Below are 22,169 nucleotides of genomic sequence, written 5' to 3' on the forward strand. Positions count from 1 at the left end.
TGTAACCTGAAGCCATTATTTCTTCAGGAAGCCATAGCAACTGCAAATGTCAACATACGCTGGTCCACAAGAATGTAATTGTGTTATCTTGAGTAACATGGGAGATATAATATTGCCACTGGCTCCAAAATTATTTAATTTTGAGCATTCTTGGCTTTTTTTAGCATGTGCAACTTTTAATATGTTCTTTTGAGGATAAGGATATTTTATATCAGAAAGAATATTTCAAATCTGTCACTTCTTAAAGCACTGCTTGTCAGATCTTTTTATCCTCTAGTTTCTGTGATTCTGTCATTAGATCATCCAGTTCATTTTCCTGTCAGGACTGTTCCAGGCAGAATATTTGGTAGTGTTTCATCAAGTCTATTTTTAAAACTCCAAGCTTACAACACTTCTCTTGGGGGACTTTTCCATAATCTAATATTGGTACATCCCTTTGTCATAAGGATTTCTCAAATGTTTTCCCTTTCTTAATTTTGTCCCATTGACCTTAGAGTTAGCCCTTTGAACAGACCTTTCCCATTGTTGGGTATGCATGATATGTGTGAATTGTGTCTCTACCTATACATTTCTCTTTCGTGTGCCTGTGTGTGTGTGAGAGAGAGAGAGAGAGAAAAGAAATATATACACACACACACTCTGTGTACATATTTATAGGGAAGGATGCTAGAACTGTCTATAACTAAGGTTGCCTGACAGTTCCCATTATATGGCCCTGTTTTTAGTTACTTATAAGGTTGGCAAACTTTAATCATTTGCCCTGAAATTTCGCATGCCAGGTGTCTGCTTCAAGCATTGTTTTTGCAAAAAATTCCAGCCATTTCAGAAAACAAGGTTAGGGAAAAATACATTGTTTTGCCCTCCGAGTAGGTCTTGACCCCATACTTGGAAGCAAGGGCTTGAAATTTGGCAGGTGGGTAGCCTTTGTGTCAGGGATGTGCTGTGTGCCATCCCTGAAAATATCCACCCAAATTTGGCCAAGTTAGAAGCCTTTTTTAAAAATAGCAGATTGCACACGCTCAGGAGAAACATCTTTGATTTAGCATTAGAGTCCATCATCCCTGAGCATGCTTGGCAATAGTAACTCAGGCACTCTAGTGCCAAGTGCCATAGGAAAGCCCAAGAGGAAATTAATTATGATAATTCTCTTTTCAGAGCAGAGGCTGCATAGTAAGTAAGGTTTGGAGCTGCACACTGAACAATGAGGAGAAAACAAAATATTAAATAGTTGCTCATTAAGTGAGCACCATCCATCCTATCTGCTGGATGAGGCAGGGGTCCTGTGGAAAAAATAGTGTGTGATTGTGTAATTAAAGACTGTTCTATAATGCAAGAGTCATAATTAAAATTACACAGGTAACCTTAATTCTGCAATTTCCTAATCCTTGAGTGTTTTGACTTAGCACCTTTTAATAATATTCTTTTAATGTAATTTTTGTGTGTATACTATGTAATTATATTAAGTTGGAAAATCAAGTAAGTTTATGGTAGTATTTAAAAATTGTAAAAAAGGTTATAACTAAACCAGAAGGGATAATTTAGTGGCCTAAGCGTAACCCACTCACTAAGCATATCATGTCCTCCTTTACTGTCTGGTGCAAATAGATTTACACATGCAGCGCAAGAGGTAGAAGCCTGTGCTTTTGTTGGTGGTGGTCCTAGTTCAGTACACCAGCACATGTTTGGGAGGGACAACAATGATGCTGATGTCACAGTGCATAGAGGTCGTAAATCTTGTAACAGATCACTTCTGTCTAATGATACAGTATTTTATTTCTCATTTGTGTCTGTGTTTGTCCTAAAGATGTTCCATACAATATCAAAAATGTCTGCCTCAGAACTAAATTTCTAGTTACATCAACCTTGCTTTGCTGTCACAGACTTTCCTACTCTGTCTTGCTGTGCTGAATCGGAATCATCGGGGCACAGCACAGATGAGAGAAGAGTATAAGAAGTTGGTGAGGATTTTTAATTGAGAAGGGTTTTTTTTTCATCCTTTTCTAGTAAGGAATGACACACACAAAGTGCATGCAGTGCTCATCTAAAGCTCCATATAGAGGCTTTCATGAGCTCAATAAAATTAGCTGAAATTTTCTTCCACAATGTCACCAGAACACCAGTATGGAGTTAAAATTTTATTAAATAGACTTGGCAGTTCATTATTCCTTAGCTGTTCAGTTTTGTGTTTATCCATCTTTTTTTTTTTTTAATCTCTAATGAACCTTTACACTATAAGGAAACCTGCATGTTCTTCATGCTTTGGATGTACTGGAGAATCTCTTCTTTCAGCAGTGTACATGAAATTTATGTGAGTCTTTCCCATTCACAGTTAAAATCCGAGTTACATGTGCATACCCCATGCATAGATGGGATAGACTCCAGGGAATTCAAATAAGAAGCATGTATGCATGTTTTCACTTGCAACAGGGATGATCTATTCTTCTTTGATTGACACCTGCGTAAATGAAGAGTAACACCATTTTGGGAAACGGAATTACACCAGCACAAAACTAGAGTAGGCAAGAACAACATCAGACCTGGGTTTCAATTTGATTTTTCAATGTCAACACACTAATTTTGTTGTGGCTATGTTGTGCTTTGCAGCTGTCACTGAAACAATAGGAGCAAATAAAATTTTTGTTAGTTTGTTTTTCTTCTTCTTTTTTTTTTTTTTTTTAAAGAACAGTAATGCTCCATCCAGTATTTGAGGAACTGGCAGCAGTCTTTGGCCAGGCCTGCACTAGAACTTTTGCCAGTATAATAATGATGGGTAGGAATGTGATTCTTTATGACTTTCTTATACTGGCAAAAAGCCCTAGTGTAGATGCACTTTATACTGGAAAAGAGTCTCTTTGCCAGTATGACGTAGTTCATTCAGGTGACTGGCATAAACTATACTGGCACATGAACTCTTTTTCTGGTATAAGCTGCATCTTCCCTAGGGTGATTTGCCAGTATAGCTATACCAGCAAAAACATTCTAGTGTAGACTAAGCCTTTGTGACAGATGAAAAATGTTCTGCATCAAATGGGATCTTAAATGGATTTTACTTAAAATACCAAGAGAATGTTAGTAGTTCCCTTTCTAGACTTAATCTTCTTTATTCGTCCCCAAAGAATGACATGATATTAGAAGTAAAAGCTAATTGTTTTTAAAACCTTTTACATATGAACCTTTTGTATTTTGCTGGTTGCCATTTCTTATGCTTTTAAGTGCTGCTTCAGATGCACTGAAATATGTTGTACAGCCGGCTACTTTATAATTTTCTGTGTTGTTGAAGGCACAATAACCTGTCCCAAGAACTAAGCTACGTTGCTTCTCAAAGCCTCATTGTTTAAACTGCTTTTAAAACCGCTCCTTCCTAAGACTTTGTACTTGACTCAGACTCAAAGGCTGCCTGGTAACTAATGCTACACTCTAAATTTAGTAAAGAAAGCTATAAAGAATTGTTCCCAGGGAGCCACAGCCTGCAGGTAGAGACTAAGGAGAACATGATCTTGCTGAGATATGATGGCTGAAAGACGGTTAAATATTAGTATGATAACATGAAGAGCAATCCATCCATTTCTAGTGCTGTGAGTCCTTTAAGTAAGTAAGTAAGTGTGTGTGTGTGTGTGTGTGTGTGTACAAATCCTGTCATTGAAATACTTATGACAGTAGTCAAAGATATTTCTCTATGAGGGAATCGTTCTGTTATTACTTTATAATATAGGATTAAAAGATGTTAGGTTCCAATCCTGCAGTGTAACCTGCATGGATGGATTCCTAACTCTTCCTGAAGCCTCATTTAAGTCAATGGGACTCTGCACAGAGGTCTGTCCACATGGATGCATACTAATTACATATGAATGTTACACTTTCAGATCAGAGTGCTGTTTTAAATTGGAGCATTTTATTAAAGTTTTTTGTCCGAATCCAACAAACACTTAGAAGCAGGGTTGCATAAAACCCAGTGCTGGAGCATCTTTCATGAGCACCAATCTCTTCTGAGACTACACTCTGTTCCCCAGAGCAATATCCCTTTGATCTCTTCAGCACAATTTCAAACCTTAAAGAAACCATGTGCATGAAAATATAACCCTGGCTTTCTATCCTGATCTTATATCAGAATAAGTTACAATTACACTAATATATAGAGAGGTTCTGAGTGCTACACAAAGAACCATCATAGCCTGTTTCTACCCACATTTAAAATCGTAAAGAGTGATATAGTTAAACCAAGGCCCTAATTCAGCAAATTGCTTACACATGTACCTGACTTTAAGCACATGAATAATAGTCCCATTGACTTCAGTAGGATTACCTTCCTGAAGCAGGGCCTTAGCATTACAGTGCACAGAAATCGCCAGCTATCAGCAAGACATTTAAATCCTATGTCACTTAGAATAGTTAGTAGAATGAGTCAAAGAATAGCCTTGGGTGATCTTAAAGAATTTAAAAAAGCATTTTATACTAGGCTTAGAAATAAGATACCAGTAGAAAATATAGGGTGAGATCTTGTGCTGTGCCTCTAAGAAACAAAGCACAGAACTCACAGCCTGGGGGTGATGAGTGGGGACTAAGGTGGCTTTAAGCTGATTTTTGTGACCTCCTGATCTTAAACCCATCATCAACTTTCAGCCTACACTTCAGGGCTTACTTGACTAGGAATGGATTTAAGCAGGTGCTTAGGCACTTTTCTGAACAGAGGGCCCAACTTTGTATAGCTGTGTCAACATTGCATTATGGGTGATCTTGCTGCTATTAACAGGTCCTATTAATTGGTGCCCAACCCTACCCTTTTCAGATGTAAGAGAGCTGGATGAGGGCTAACAATTATTAACAGAGCACAGTTCCCTTTTGAGGCACACTCTTAGGAGCTGCCTATTTTATTTATCTAGCAGCGATGAATGTGATGTACCTCTCCCAGTGGCACATAAGGCAGAGGATGCAGTTTTTCTTAAGCAGTTTTCTTGTCCTACAGCTAAGCATTTCTACCTAATTACAAGCTGTGAGTTGCTGAGCTGGAACTCAAAAGCCACCCAGTATAAAAACTAAAGCAACCACCGGTGCATGACCTGGCAACAGTGCGGGGCCCAGGCTGTGGGTTAGTGCGTGTTGCTGTAGGATTTTTAAAAAAGAACCATGTGCATTTCTCTCTATATTAAATTCGTTTTTACAGCACTGGAATTGTACACAGGATTTTATAAAACCTGGTTTGGAAGGTTGCAGGTGTAAAACCACCAGTGGGAAGACTAGCACAGCTTCACTGCAATCAGCTCTTTGATTGCTGGCTTTGTTTCAGATAGCCAGAAATATTAATAAGTTACTCATGGTGCTTTGCTTAGTCTCACATGGTCTGTTCATAAATATAAGTATTCCCAAAGATTAGAAGTGAACATGATTATTAATTTGAGGGGTTTTTTTAAAATTAGTAAGACTCTAGCATGTTTACAAAACTGTCTGTATTTGTCTGTTACCTGTATGGAGTTCATTAATTAATTAAATAATACATGACATTGCAGCAGTGAATCTCCACATTTGCAAATAAAAGCTCTGATTAAAAAAAATATTTTAAAAATTGAATGTGCTGCAAGACTTAGTTCCAAACAGTTTAGGAATAGTTCATGACTGACCAATCCTGTGTAACGTGCTCAAATTCTGGTCCCAGTGTTGCATTCTTTAAGCCTAAAAAATTAGAATAGATGATTTGGCTGCGTGGGGACTGAGCCCTGTATTTGAAATATGATCCAGTGTTATGATAGCACTGCTCATAGTGTCAGTGAGAAGGTAAAACTCTCTAATACTGATTTCTCTCTTGCCAGTCCCAGAGCATCTGCTAATGCCTACAAGTCCTTTAATAAGCAGTGAGTCTTGATGTTTTGACCCGTGACTTCCTTTCACACATAGTAAAGATAACCATCCTCTAATTATTCCATACTCCTGGGAATTTTTAGAAGACTAGTAGTTTTCTCCCTGATGTATGTGTTTACAATCTGCATACCAATATTGCAGTAGAGTGGTCCTCCTGCACTGACTAGCAGACAGTTATTCTGTTGAGTGATGGAATATATTTTCTAATAATACTTTCCATAAGAGTGCATTTATTTCAAATATTTTTCATTTATACATTGGCTGTTGAAAATAGATCACTCCCCTGCCCCCCAACACACGCACTGTTTTAGTATAATGCAGTAAGAAAGGACTAAATAAATGAAAGTTAAAAGAAATGATGGAAATGATGCTGTAGTCACTTGTGGAGTGCTACATCTTTAAATGTGAAGTGAAGACCAGCTGTTACTTCAACAGGATGAAAATTAGTTTCAGAATAACATCTATGAAATTGTAAGGAAATTAATTCTCCGTACCTTGCACAAAATGACCTAATGAGTAGAGCTGGGTGAAATTTTTCATCGAAAACTATTTTTTTGTGAAAAATGCAGATTCAGGAACACAAAAATATTTTGCAGTTTTTAATTGGTTTTTGTCAACTTGTTGTGTTGGAGGGCAAGGGGGGAAAAACATTTTGACATTTTTGAAATGAAGCATTTCAATTTTTCAGTTCAAAATGACTTTGTTTTTATATTGCTTTCAGTTTAATTTTAAAAAAATTGAAATTGCAACACAGCATTTTGTTCTACCCATATATGTATATATATATATTTACTTTTCGATTAGCTAAATTTTTTGGGGGAAAATGGTTTTGGTTAGACTTGAAAATCAAAAAATTTTATGGAATTGCCAGTAAATAAAAAAAATGCATTGTTCACACAGCGCTACTAGTGAGTAAAATGTCTAGGAATCTGGGTGCTGCTGTTAATGTTGTTGCATTTTGCATCCATCTTTGTATCGTACTTCTGTAGAGCCTAATCCAAACCCTGCTGAAGTCAGTAGAAAGACTTCCATTGAATTTAAGTTTTGATTGAAAATTGTAATGTCACTGTCTCCAGAGTCTTGATATCCTTATGCTGGCAATTGTCTTTATAGAAATTAACATTTTGGAAAGCTCAGGCTGAAGACAGGAGTCAGAGAACCAGGGCACCAGCAAGGGGAATATTGAGTCTACAAAAGAGAGTCTCTAATTTCAGCTGCTGTATCCAGTGCCCTAGGGGACTGTGGCAGAAGAGGAGCAGCAATTGCATGAAAGTCCTGCTCAGTCCCTGCATCATGGGACTAGAGCATGCTCAGTACATATGGAATATTTAGAGAATTTTGCTGCCAAACTAACAAATCTCTATTGAGCACGTGCAAACTGAGATTTCCAGAATACTTGCCTCTTTTTGTTTTGTTTTCTGAAAAAGAATTTTTTTCTCTGGTTCCAGAGAAGAACTTGAACAATTCCAAAGTGGTTTCAAGAAATTCACTGGGATGAAGTGAGAAACTTGAGATATAAAGACATTTACAAAAAAACCCAAAACAAACAAAAAAATGAGAGAGAGAGAGAGAGAGAGAATGTTTTGAGTTGGTAAGAGGAGCCTGGATTTGGATAGTGTAAATCATGAGAGAAGGGAATGGAAAGAGAATGTGAATTTGAAGTATTCTAGGGCCTGACTCAAAAGCCCATTGAAATCAATGGAAAGGTTCACAGGTCCTTAATGCCAAGAATGTTTCTTAACACATACACAAGAGGAAAACAACCGATTGCTCAATTTCCCTGTAGAAAGGGCCAAAAATCTTTAGCCTACAGGGAAAAACAGTAGACTTGGCAGATCTGTATGCACTACAAAGTCGATGTGCATTAAAATGCATTGTTAGAAGGTGAGGGCACCTTTATTATTGCTTTAGATAAGGACTGTGTCTGTCTGTCTTTTCTCCTTTTTGTAAATAAAAAGTAAAATTCCTCTATAGAGGAAACAAAGGAAGATCAATGTCTTGTTCAGTAAAAATAGATTTTTATTGTATTGTGCTAGCCTGAAATTTATTATAAGGACTGAATTAATTCTCATGTTATAGCTTTTCACAATAATAGTTTTAAAAGACTTATTTGGAGAAAAAAGTGAAAAACTGAAAAGCTATGGAATATAGATTTACTAAAGGCAAATAAGACTCCCTAGGTTGGCAGAACATTAATAATAATAATCTACAAAAGTAATTAGGTTTTTTTTTGCCTTTGCACAGTACCTTGGCACTGTGGAAAAAATGTACAAGAAATCTGAGGCACTAATCAAGAGTCAGATTTTTATATATCACTTTCACAGACTAAATGTAACTTTAGAAAAAATTTTATGTTACTGTTTTACCTTTTACAATGTTTTGGGAAGTCATGATGGGCTCTAAATGGAAATAAGACCGGTTTTTGACCATTAAAAATGAAGAAACTATCTGCTTCTAGCTGCCCACAAAGCAAAACAGCCAGTTACAATAGCTGTTTGCTTTGTAGGGTCTTCTTTTGTTTTATAAAGGTTTGTTATTCCATTAACAAGTGTATTCTTAGCCATTTTAATTGGTGTAAAGGAGACTATCTCATTTCATTATCCAATAAAACAAATAGACAACTGCTCATTCCCTCTCAGTTTATGTCTACACTGCAAGCTAGGGGTTGTGATTTCCCCTGCTCATGTACACACCCTCAGCTAGCGCTCATTGAGCTAGCACAAGTATAAGTAACAGTATAGCTGTGGTTGCACTGGTAGCAGGGGTAAAGGGGACTACAAACCTGCCCAAAACTGGTGGGTATGTAGTCGGCAGGGCTCAGCTCTGCCTCTGCTGCTGCTTTTCCCTGTACTCCACTGCTCTGTCTACTCATGCTAGTTTGATGAGATCTTGCGCTAGTATATGGACATGGGCAGGGGAATCCCATCTCTAGGTCATAGTGTAGAGCTAGCCCTAGATGGCTAGCAACTCCTGATGCTTCTAATGTAAACAAAAAGCTTCACCCTCGAATTCCTTTCTTCCTGAATGCTTGAGAGGAAAAAAATGGGCCTTGCAGCATTTATAGTGGGGGCGGGGGGAGGGGGTCCTGTTATAGCAAAATACTGAGAGACGAAGAGTTGAGAGTAGAGCTTGTGGGAAAATCCTTTTTTTCTGCTTGCGGAAAATTTTGACTTTTAAGTGGAAAATCCCAAACTGAACATTTTGATTCAGAAATGCCACTGCTATGCCTCAAGAGAATTGTTGTTTGGGTGTCCCATATTATCATTCTCCTCTAGGGGCTGGGCTCCCTGCCTGGGTTATGTCTCTCCAGATGCACCAATCTCTCCTCCTGCTAGACCCATGGCCACAATGCATTATGGGAGATGCTGTCCTTCTAAGGAACCTGGCCCATACAGGAGAATGCACTCATGAGGCGCCCAAACTACAGCAACGGTGACAGCAATCCAAATCAAAACATTTGGGGCGGAGGGGAAGCAGGGACGGGTGTTCAGTTTTTGATAAAATGTCAAAATTTTCCACCGAAAGCAGTCACTTCACACTAGAATCATAGAATCATAGAATATCAGAGTTGGAAGGGACCTCAAGAGGTCATCTAGTCCAACCCCCTGCTCAAAGCAGGACCAATTCCCAGCTAAATCATCCCAGCCAGGGCTTTGTCAAGCCGGGCCTTAAAAACCTCCAAGGAAGGAGACTCCACCACCTCCCTAGGTAACGCATTCCAGTGTTTCACCACCCTCCTAGTGAAATAGTTTTTCCTGATATCCAACCTGGACCTCCCCCACTGCAACTTGAGACCATTGCTCCTTGTTCTGTCATCTGCCACCACTGAGAACAGCCGAGCTCCATCCTCTTTGGAACCCCCCTTCAGGTAGTTGAAGGCTGCTATCAAATCCCCCCTTATTCTTCTCTTCTGGAGACTAAACAATCCCAGTTCTCTCAGCCTCTCCTCATAAGTCATGTGCTCCAGACCCCTAATCATTTTTGTTGCCCTCCGCTGGACTCTTTCCAATTTTTCCACATCCTTCTTGTAGTGTGGGGCCCAAAACTGGACACAGTATTCCAGATGAGGCCTCACCAATGTCGAATAAAGGGGAACGATCACGTTCCTCGATCTGCTGGCAATGCCCCTACTTATACAGCCCAAAATGCCGAACAAAAAAAATTTGTTTTGTTGAAAACCTAAATTTCCATCAGAAAGATAGAAAAATGGCAGCGGGCTCTTGTTGAAAGATGTGGGCTCTGATTGTGCTGGAGAAATCATGTCCAGAGTACTTGGAGAGGTGCCGTGAGGGCTTGATGATGCAAGGTGCTGAGCCCTCTGCTCCAATCCAGTAAAGCCTGTGAAAACACATGCTTGAGCTCAGGTAGCCCCACTGAAGTCTGAGAAATCTGCTCAGCACCTTTCCAGGTCAAGTCTCTAATTAGAATGAATGAAATGAAATGAAACCACTAGTGATAGGCAGAGTGAAACCACACTTTATGATCATCTTAAAAAGAGACCACTGCTAAGATTGTTACCCCAAAGTTAATTATAGAATTAGAACATAAGACGTTTTAGGAGCAGAAAGCTACCAAAAGGCCATTTTGCTTTTCTGAGTTAATGTTAATCCTGTTTTCTTGCTTTTTTCACCATAATCCTACATATTTCCATTCTTTCTTCAAAGGCAAACCCAGATTTCCCTTGATACATTTTCTATAAGCTGCCTTCCCCAGAAACCCTTCTTTTGAAGTACTTTTCCCTGGGTTCCCAATCTGCTTCTAGTTTTAAATAATGGCAAAATTCAGTGTTCTGATCAAATGTCAGTGACTTTCAAAGATTATTATGGAAGAGAAATTAAATCTAAAATCCACTAAGGCAGTAACTTTTAATGATGTCTCCCAGGTAACTACATACATTATACCATTGCTGCTGATTTTCTCCTTGACTGAATGTCAGTATGTTACATATATCTTTGGATATATCCTATCTCCTAGAACTGGAAGGGACCTTGAAAGGTCATCGAGTCCAGCCCCCTGCCTTCACTAGCAGGACCAAGTACTGATTTTGCCCCAGATTCCCTAAGTGGCCCCCTCAAGGATTGAACTCACAACCCTGGGTTTAGCAGGTCAATGCTCAAACCACTGAGCTATCCCTCCCCCCTAAACAAAGAGTCTAATATTGAACCCAGAGGACCTGAGTTTTGTATGCAAGGTTTCCACTTTCTTTTAAAATTATATTTCTAGGAAACGTTATGGACAACAGCATGAATTCCTGATTATATTGATAGAAATTAGTGATGTGAAGGCTTTCTAGGCCATCTTGTCTAGCTCCTTGCCAATATAGAACTCTTCCATACAGCAGTCCCTGTGCAGATTGTTTTCTCAAATGCCTTATCATGTCCAGGCTTAAGTGATCCTACTGATAGGACACTTTTCTTGTGACGTTATTCCAGTCTGATAGATTTCATTCTAAGGCTTTCTCCCTCCCCAATACATTTTCCTTTGCTAAATTTCATTCCATTATGACTAGTTATCCCCTCCCATTTCCTCAGACGAATTTAGACAATTCTGCCCTTGCATTGGTGCTCAAATAGAAATATAAAAATTGCCAGACTGGATCAGACCTGAGATCCACCTGGTCCAATACCATGCCTCTGACAGCGGCCAGCACCAGATGCTTCGGAAGGTGTAGGAACTATGCAATAGGCAGATGTGGGATAATCTGACCACCACGTAGTCTCATACTGGTTTCTAATAGTTAGAGATTGGCTTAGTCCCTGAAGCATGAGATTTAATAGTCCTTACCCCGAAATGTTTATTAACATTAATGATGGTAACTCTGAATATTCTACTTCTTATCCATATAAACGCCCAATCCCTTTTTGAACCTTGCTAAGGTCCTGGCTTCAGTGATTTCCTGTGGCAATGAGATCCCCATTGATAACATGGAGGTGCTCAGATAGTACAGTGATGAGTATCATATAAGTACCTAGACAAATAAATACCTAGACTGGTGATGGAAGGAAAACATTTCTTTATTCATGATCTTTTAGTTTTTCTTCAAGTGCAGTGTAATAGAGGAATCTTCCATTTTGTGTGATCTTATTCCTGTTTTATTGTTTACTGTCAAGTAATCTTTAAAGAATTTCACTGAAACTACAGTAAAAATGCCTTTAAAATAATGTAACAAATATATTTTAATAGCTGCAATGTTTAATAGTCACAGACTGTCAGTTCATAATGGCTTATGTAATACAGTATGAAATTATGAGCCTTATTACTAGGGAAAGTCCAAGATAAAGTAGCATGTGATCATTTTTCTAACTCTTGGTGAATATCATGCATGCATAATGCTGTTTAAATGTAATAAAATCATAATGTTAGAATTAAGGTACATTTCTTCTTCACTCTGCCAACAAGTTATAAATAAACTTGGAAGTGCAGGTTAGATTAAAAGGTTTTCAGTTACTTTGCTGCTCTGTTTTCCCCCCCTCAGTTTTAAAAAGAGACAAATAGAAAAATATAATCCCTTACACATTTTACTGTATTTTAAAAAAGAGAGCAAGGAAATGACTGAAAAAAATCAAAACAGGTTCTATTGAGTTGCAGAGAGAAATGCTATTTTATTGATAATTTCATTTTTCCCTTTAACAATTTTAGGTTAAAGAGAGAGAGAATAGTGATCCTGTATTCCTACCGTTTGAACCATTTCTTTTAGAAAATAATGTTTTCTAAATGCAAAAATATCTACAATATTAAATAATATCCTGTATTTCTAATATCCTGTAATTCAAAAATCCACTTTCTTATTAGTGCTGTGCTCTTGTGCTAGAGCTAGATAATTATAATAAATAATATTTCATAGAACATAGCCAGATCATGACTCCAACGTAAGTGAAGAGAAGGGTAAGGATTATGATGAATTGTGTATGTGTGCCCTCTACTGGATGGAATTAGAACTGCTCAACTATATATGGAGAGCCAATACTGCTAAGGCAAAATTTCCTTTTAGTTAAAATAGAGGCTGAGGAGGGTGAAATCTGGACCCGATTGAAGTCAATGATCATGTTGGTGTTTTGAAGCAGGAGGATCTAAGGTGCACTCCTAGGACCAATGAAGTTCGGAATGGTCACGGTGTGCATCATGGTGGCAACCATGAAATTCTGGCCACCCACCAATTTGCTACAGTATTATCTTGATTTTACACATGGCACAGAGATTGAGATTGAGTCCGGTGTCTAAGTTCAAGTAACAAGTACCCATTCTGAGCCCCATGCTCTGATTACTAGAAATAAAGAAAATGCATTGGAGAAGTAGAATTTTTCCTAAATATAATTTTTGTCATTTGTCATTTCTATGAGGTGTTGAATGTGTTGTAGCCAGTCTGAATGATTTTTAAACAAGTAGATAGGACTAAGATGCCTTGAGCAGCCATCTGTAACTATATAACCACTGTAATACTGTACTGCTTCCTAAAGCTGACAAGTGATATGGTGCTTGGGTTTCATTCTGGCCATTTTTACTTGGTTAATATTGAGTCATTTTGGTTGTGGTTTGCAATATTAAAGGAAAGTAAAAGCATGCCATATACTTAATCTATCCCAAGCCTTTTCCCAGCTCCCCTCCCCACTCCTCTTTTTCACGGATGCTCAGTTGATTTTTTTTTATATTCCCTCTTCCTCTTTTTTCCCCCCCCTCCTCTTCTCCCCACACACAGAGGCTGTGCTCAAATCACTGGCTAAACTGAAATGGAAGAAATATTACAATGTCCATTTCATAAAGTTATCTCAAAAGGCACAGCTTGCTACCTCAAAGCTATTTTTTGTCTTGGCTTCACTAAAGGGAAACCTTATTAAATGTCATGTTTGCATCTGTTTGTAGGAATTTCGCTGGCCCTACTTATTTGGAGTGATTGTTGTTCCTTCACTGATCCAAGTTGGGATTTTGCCCTTCCTCCCTGAAAGTCCTCACTACCTCCTACTTGAAAAGAATGACAAAAGTGGAGCAGAAAAAGGTACAGGGTATTAATCATTTGCCACATAGTATAAATCTTTTTATTAAAGGGATGCTAGCTGGCAAGTAATTTTGAACATCATGCTTTCTGTAGCCTAAAAGTTTATTTGTTTTTTCCCTTCACCATTTTTTGTGTAAGTGAAGTAGCTGCCGACTTGATTGATAACTGAAGACCTCTAATTATCCACAAAACAGGTACAGCATGGACAATGGTGGTGGAAGTTTTCCCACATTGCCCTGTCATTCTGGCTCACCTTTTACCTGGCAGAATTTATCTTTAGAGGTGAAAGGAAGTTCATTCTCGATGACCGTTCACTGCCTAGGCTCTCAACCAACACTGCCTAGGCTCTCAACCAACACTGCCACAAAGGGATCCTGGTCTTTGTCCAGTAGTAGCTGGATTGAATCTATACATTTATGTAATTGGATAGCTGCTAGATGGCAGGTCTACTACAAATCTAGGCCATATTTATTTAAAGGTGAAAAGCTTCAGTACCCTCTTACTACTTCCCAGCAGAGATCTGCCCAACTTTGGGCCAGATCAATGCTAAGATTAATAATGATCTTTTTTCTCTCTTAAAATTACGATTAGCTGGACAGATCAATTTCAAATCCAACATATGGTTACAGCATAGCTAGGATGGCATATGCAAGTATGTACATCATCTGTCCTAGCCTAAGGTAGAAGCACTTGACAAATCGAAGGGGCTCACAGACTCTGTGGAATCTTGCAGGGACTGAAGAAAATGTACATTATGTCCTGTTAGTGTGTTATGCTCATACAAAGCACATGGGATCTTTATAGAGGAAGGTAAATACATACAGCGTTTATTGAGAATACCACAGTGAGCATATGCTTTTTACACACACACACACACACACACACACACACACACTCTCTCTCTCTCTCTCTCCCCCCCTCTGTCCTGCAGTGATGTTTATAGTGACCACTCCAGAGTCTGGATCAATCCAGTGGCCAGCCACATTGGTCGCAGAGGGGAGCGGGGTTCTATCGGTCGCGATCCGATTCTCCTGGAGTGTGGCAAGACGACCCCAAAGTCCTATGGCAAAGCACCCTGTTTTTATAGGTTTTCTTCTCTGTTGAAGCCTATGGATTCTGCTGTGTCACTTTGTGACCGGTTACTTCTTAATTGGTGTAAACATTTCAATACACCTCCGAGAGGGTCATCTGTCCTTTGTTCCGATTTAATCAATTGTCTTTAGGGGTGCCAGCCTTTACCTCAGGGTCGTCAATCTGCCCTTCATTATGGGTGCGTGTTGATGATTCTATGCATCCGAAGAAGTGGGCTGTAGTCCACGAAAGCTTATGCTCTAATAAATGTGTTAGTCTCTAAGGTGCCACAAGTACTCCTGTTCTTCTTTTTGATGATTCTTTGATGTCCTTTAAGTTTCTTCACTCCTTCTTCCTTGACTCTGGCTATAACAATGGCCTTCACACCTTATCTTTTTCTAATGCATACATTCCTCATTCACACAAATAGATTGAGAATACAAACAGCAAGGTTTAATTTGCAATGCCCTTTTGCTCAATATAAAATACTACTAAGTTTTACAATCAATAACCAAGCCAATTTACATTGAGACTCAGGCCTTCAATGTTCCTCTAATCTACTTAACATAGACACAATAGAGAATCCTGTCTCTTACTTCCTAATTTGTAATACATATAGGAAACCATAGTAGCTTTATAACTTATTCTAAAACAAAAGGATGACCATAATAAAATCCAGCTCCTACAAGTGGATAGTTCTTAGCTGAGATTTGAAAAGAGATTGGAGATTCAATGACGTGGAAAATGCTTTTCCAACGGGAAAGAGCTGCAGAAGGCCTGCCTACTAACATTAGTCAAATTGAGTGACAGGGACAAGGAAGAAGGTGGGTGCTAAGTGAGCCAAGAGGATGAAGAAAAGATTGGAGAAAAGGACCAAGATTGTCAAGCCCGAGTGCCTAAAGTTATGCTCCTAAGTTGTCATTTAAACTCCTAAATAATTGAACTGAATCAGTGTCACAGGGACCACTGATTTCTGTCAAAGCTGTGAGGTATTCACCACTTCTTGAAAATCAAGTCACTTGGTAGGTGTCTAAATATGGACATAGGTACCTCACTTTAGACTCCTGGTTTTGAAAGTCTTAGCCAGGGTCTTTGAAGTAGGTTGGAATAGGTCTATGGAGAATTTTAAAGCAAGAGAGAAGTTTTGAATGAGATCTGCCAAAGAATCTTGTGAGCTGTTTGTGGGGGTGTTGTGGTAACTCTCCTAATTACATTAAAAAGGGTTGGATTTTAAAGTGACTCGTGTACTAGTGTTATCCTTTTCCAGCAGTACCAGTGCATTTAAAAATACCACAGATGACTATGAAAATTGTACCAAACAAAGCCGTTATGCGTGTGCTTTTGCATCATAAATTAATCCATTACTTAAAGACTTAATTATCTCACAGTACATTTTTTTTAAACCTATTTCTATGGTAAAGGCAGAATTTCGAGACATGTCATAATTTTGATATGTCTGAGGGAAGAATCCCAGTCTTTCAAGTCAGGACTGCGGATCTGTGGCTGTCAGATATTTGATCATTTGTGAAATGTCTTCAAGTGCAGTTTTGCATTCCTTTTGGCTGGGTCAAACTCTTAGAACAAATCAGAACACTTAGAATTAATAAACCACACCACTAGATGGAGATCAACATATTGTACAGGTTATAGTAATTCATTTACAATAAATTTAGGAACTTTATTTTGTTTCTGGCATGAATACTATTCCATATTCTGTTCCATTCTGCATAAATTATCTTATACCACCCTTGTCGCTTTAGTGTCTGCGTACCTTCCAGTCGTGCACTAAGTGACATGACTAACATCTGTTATGTGGATTCATTCTCTCTCTCATCCTCTCTCCTGGGGGAGATAGGTACATGCAGTGGAGTGTTTTGTTTTAGAGGGTTTTGTTGTGGTTGTGTGTTTTGTAAATATTTAGAATACTTCTAGGTTTTATTATAGGTGTTTTGTTTTAATCCACACTTCTCTTGCCTGGGCAAAAGTCTCTCTCTCTATTTCCTTCCTTGCAGTTTAACAAGCAGTAAACACACACAATAAATAAATATTATTAATAAAAACAAAAAGTGCAAACCAAATAGGACAACTCCCATGTTTCCCACATCTCCCTGGCTTGGTTTCTAGTGAGCACAACCTCCTGAAGCTAAAATTCATCCCTGTGCAGTGGGTGAGCACAAGAGCTCTGTGCCACTTTAGCCTTATTTTGAGGAGTTAAGTGGTGCATGGGTCTGTGCTAACACTCCATCCTGAGAGATACCCAGGTGCTGACTTTAAACAGGCTCCACTGCACCTGATCAAATCCCATCTGTTAGTTCCATCCTTGAGCTGCCTCTGGCTGGGAATTAACTTCATAACCTATAGGCCATACCCTGCTCTCAGGGACACTACTGGGATAGGTTTCAGTGGTAGGCGTGTTAGTCTGTATCAGCAAAAAAAAAAAAAAAAAACCGAGGAGTCCTAGTGGTACCTTAGAGACTAACAAATTTATTTGGGCATAAGCTTTCGTGGTCTAGAACCCACTTCATCAGATGTGAAGCACCTCACATCCTATCGTGTAATTATTCCTGCTCCTGTATCTTTTACTTCATACATCTGATGAAACGTGAGTCTTATACCATTTAAATTTGAGCTAGTGGTTTAGAGCTGAAAGTTTTCATGTCCTATTACCAATCATTATGGTACTAGCATTTGAGTGCAATGTATCTGGCACATGGTTTCCTGAGAGAGATGAAAGACCGGGTGGAAAAAAGTCTAAGAGATGCCAGAGGAATAAGCCCTTAGTCATTATGGCACAACAGGAAAGAAGTGAAAATAAAGCCTTCCCATAAAGATAAAAAGCCAGCCAGCCACAGATGGAAAAGTAAGTGCCCCAGGTGGGGTAAAAGTGAAACAAATCATTCCTTTTTGCCAGGAAAAAAATTGCCATTGCACTCAACTTAATTTTTTAATTTGAGCTGTTGGAATTAATAAAATTAGACATAATTGACTGAAAAGCCCCATTACTGCACTCTGGCCATCTCCCTGCCAGTGCAGAATTTTATTTCCTTCAGTTTAGTGTCTTTGTGCTTTGCTGAGTTTAAATGATGCGAGTGTCTGAGCTTTCTACCACTTCTCCAGGCAGATTCTTCCCTAGTCAAGCAGGCTTGAAAAATCCTAGCAAATAATATTAACAACTTATAAAATTATATTTCTGACATTATTGGAAGAGTTGGGTTGGAGGAAATTTCAGGATAAGTGTTGAGTAACATGAAATCTTGTTAAATCTGCTGGAAAGGATTTAGCGTTGTAGGAGTGTGCTCTATACTCTGCATTAATGCAGGGAAGTAGTGGTTTGTTAGCATTCACTGGTGTTTCAAGTATTTGTGAAGTTTTGCTGTTGGCAATTACATCTCTATTCTTAACTGCAGGGAGGGAAAGGAAAATAGATACCTTTTTTTTTTCTCCCTTGTGCTCGATTAATCATTTTCTGTACTTACAATTTTTGACTTCCTCCTCCGTTTAGAAATATACCAAACCCCCTGTGCAGAATGGACAGATTGCTTCCTTTTTACTTGACTGCACCTGTATTTTGACTGCATGCCCTACAGGGATGTTGAGGGTTCTGAGAACAGGAAAATAAAGAAAATTGTGCACTGACCTGGTTTACTCCAGTAAAAAAATAAAACGATGCATTAAAAATATGTGAAGCTCTTTGACGTTGTACTTCTTCTTATTACCTTCCTTATGTGTTGTTCTTCAATATTAGCATCCTTAACAATAAAGGATATAATATGTAAATAGGTAGGTAGGTAAGTAGATCATTAAATATACTATACATCTCTACCCCGATATAATGCGACCCGATATAACATGAATTCGGATACAACGTGGTAAAGCAGTGCTCTGGGGGGCGGGGGGGAGGAGCGGGACTGCACACTCCGGTGGATCAAATCAAGTTCGATATAACGCGATTTCACCTATAACGCGGTAAGATTTTTTTTGGCTCCCGAGGACAGCGTTATATCAGGGTAGAGGTGTACCTAGATTTACTTCTTCTTTTACAGCTTATACCAAGCTCTACATACTTTACAATAATTTAAGCAAGAATTAAGAACATCATTTAAAAAGTATAATTCAATGAATAATACCGGTAATTTTTCCATGAGAAAAGGATACCTGCTTGGCCCCAACCACAAAACAATTAGAATTTGTTTATTAACCTACCTCTGCTCAAAAGACCTGCATAAATAGATGAATCTAAGCAGTGTGCTAGAAGTTTTAAAAAAATAATCTGGTCTGTGTTGCACCAAAGGGAAAACTGTGAGTTGCAGAGGAAAAAGCCCTTTAAGTATAATGCTCTGCTAGCAGCCCCCAGTCTTCCAAATGAAGGGGGCTCCTGCATGGATGCCTCTCTTGGTACCAGTGATGGTAGAATGGAGCAGTGAGAGATGAGGTCTCTTGAGAATGCAGCTCTCAAAGCAGTTAGGTTGCTATAGGTTAAAGCTAATGACCTAAGATTTTCAAAAGTGACTATTGTTTTTGTTTGCCTCTGTTTAGGTGCCCAACTTGATGTACCATATTTTCAGGAAGTGATCAGCAACCACCCCTAAAAATTAGGCTCTTTAAAGGGTCTGTCTACACTTCAATTAAAGACCCATGGTTGGGCCATGTCAACTGACTCAGGCATCTGGGGCTCAGCCATGGGGCTGTAAAATAGCAGTGTAGATGTTTGGGCTCAGGCTGGATTCCAAGCTCTGGGATCCCGCAACGGGAGAAGGTCCCAGAGACCGGACTCCACCCTGAGCCAGAATGTCTACACCACAATTTTACAGCCTCACAACTCGTAACCCACAAGCCTTCATCAGCTGACATGGGCCATCTGCTGGTGTTTAATTGCAGTGTAGACAGACCCTAAGAGGTCTCAAGTTGGGTATGAAAAAAATGGAGGCATCCAAAATTGCTAGACAATTCTGAAGATTTTGGCTAGGTCCTTTTTAATTCCACTGAGAACTGAACTGGTAGCTAGCACAGATCCTGGAACATTAATATTATGGGTTTTTTGTTTGATTTGGGTGACATTCTTAATAACATTGAAATTCCACAGTATGTCCTATTTCTTTGCTAGATAATGCTACAATCCAGGAATTTTAGACCTTAAATGGACTGTGGACATTTCAATCGTCATGACTGAGTGTATCTGGCTTTATTAGATATCCAAGTCCTTTGTGCGGTCTAAACGAGTGGCTGTGCACATTATGCCTCTGTAGATAATACTTTGCAAAACTGTGAATAATGTGAATAAGCCAAAAGTACGCTTTTTTCTTTCTCAGTAAAATCAAAGCAATGCTATCACTTTTCTTCCTAATAAAATAATAATAACTGCTATTATTTCCTTAAAAGGAGGAATTTTAAGTGGCCTGCTGAGTAAATAATTGTTTTTGAGACTCGCCTCTTACAGTGTTCAGAACAGCCTGCTTACAGGAGCCTTTATAATGCAATTGATTCTCTGTAGCAGAAATAATTCCAAGGTGTCGAACATTTAAATATATGTTGTGAAGCCAACCCCCAGGATATGTTCTTGGAGATTTTAATAAAAATATCAGCAATTTATAGCACACCCATAGGACGACTTCAAAATTAAGGGTTCTTTGAAAAGTGACTAATGCTTCGGGAAATGCTTTGTGCATGAATGCAGTAGAAAGCTTTTATTGTTCACAGTGAAAAGTTAATGCAGTAAATCTCACCCATTATGTTATTACACCAAAGTGGTTTTTTTTTTTTGTTTGTTTTTTGGCTGATGCATGTTAATGAGGTATAATAAACACGGACATGCTCTAATAAATTTGTTAGTCTCTAAGGTGCCACAAGTACTCCTGTTCTTTTTAAGGAAAGTGATGTGAATTAGATTCCCAGTTTTCTATATATGGGAACTGGGAAAATACTAACTCCTTTGGGTAATTCTTTCCAACCATTTAATACACCGAGTAGTTGAATCCTTGGCTGTAATCTGTCTGCATAAAGAAGTTGAAGTTTATTGTTTTAGGAAGGGTAAAATCTTTCAGCCCCAAATGTCTGTTCTTTATTGGTTTATAATAATTGCACCTTTCTGCTTTTTCTCAGTCCATTTCATCTTCAGAAACAAAGTCTCTTTATCTCATTGCTACTTGCATTTGTTAGGTGGGATTTTCACCTATTTGCTTGGCCTAACACTGCTGTCTTTGAAGTCCATGGTAAAACTCCCATTAACCTTCATGGAACTGAGTTAGGTAATGCTTAGTGCTTTAGAAAATCGCTCCTTTGTTCTGGATATTGTGGTGATGGGTGCTATAGAGATACCATAGATACATTGGCTACATAGATCTCTGTTACAATCAATGTTAAATAGTTCTCTGTGAATTCCAGACTTCCTCCTAAGTTTTTTCTCTTCTTTAATGTAAAGAATCTGTATTGTTTTGTGACATAAACAGAGGGAAGGGGAGGAGGAAGAATGTATTGGCACACAAATACATAGGCTACATAACTAAGAGTGTTTTTGTATGCTGTACATAAAATGACCTCTAATTTATTTTAATTTAAATAAATGTTCATGTAGTTCAGACGTTAAGGCTCTTCCCTGCTAAAGCAGGGAGGCAATTGCCTCTAGTGCCTCCACTGATCAAAATTGCAGCACTATCACAGAGCTGGAGAGGTGGGATTTTCAGGTCACTAAAGTTCCATCATTTGGGACTTGATGGGAGCGAGATTAGTCCCTTAAAAGGTTAACTCCTTGAGGCAAGGACTCTGTCTTCTTATTTAACAGTCAAGCGCCCTGTAAATCTATGGAGCTGTAGGTGAAATTAATTATCTCTTCCTATATATCTTTGCCTCCAGAACTCTGTTTCTTTTTAAATCACATCTTAAAATGTCCCACTTCTCCCTTTCCTATGCATTGGTAATGTCATTTTCCCCTCTGGTTTTGGTCTTCTGACTAAAACCTTGCCTGTGCTACCAAAAATTGCCACTCTGATGATGAGTGTCATCAACAGGTGCTCAACAGGTTGGCTACATAGGTAGTCACAGCCAAATGAGGTGTTCAGCACCACTTGTGAAATCCTGGTTAAAATTTCCTTCGGTTTACATCTCCATTGTCTTTTGCATAGTTTTGACTCAGTAAAGTATTTTGGGATAGAATTTGTATGAAAGACAAAAAAATAAAATAAAGTGACTGATCTTGCAAGACGCTGAATGGCCTCGACGGCCATTGCCTTCAGCTGGAGTTGAGCAAGCTCAGCAG

At 38.7% G+C, this 22,169-nt stretch overlaps 1 protein-coding gene across 1 annotated transcript in view; it reads left to right on the forward strand.

The window, feature by feature from the left end:
- Nucleotides 1-22,169, forward strand: part of SLC2A9 (solute carrier family 2 member 9) — a 166,456-nt gene that overhangs the window by 47,253 nt on the left and 97,034 nt on the right. Inside the window, exon 5 of the mRNA XM_034772535.1 lies at nucleotides 13,714-13,846. Coding sequence (XP_034628426.1) covers nucleotides 13,714-13,846 — 133 coding nt within the window. The remainder of the gene's footprint in view (nucleotides 1-13,713; nucleotides 13,847-22,169) is intronic.

This window comes from Trachemys scripta, chromosome 5 (assembly GCF_013100865.1).
Source record: "Trachemys scripta elegans isolate TJP31775 chromosome 5, CAS_Tse_1.0, whole genome shotgun sequence".
NCBI lineage: Eukaryota > Metazoa > Chordata > Testudines > Emydidae > Trachemys > Trachemys scripta.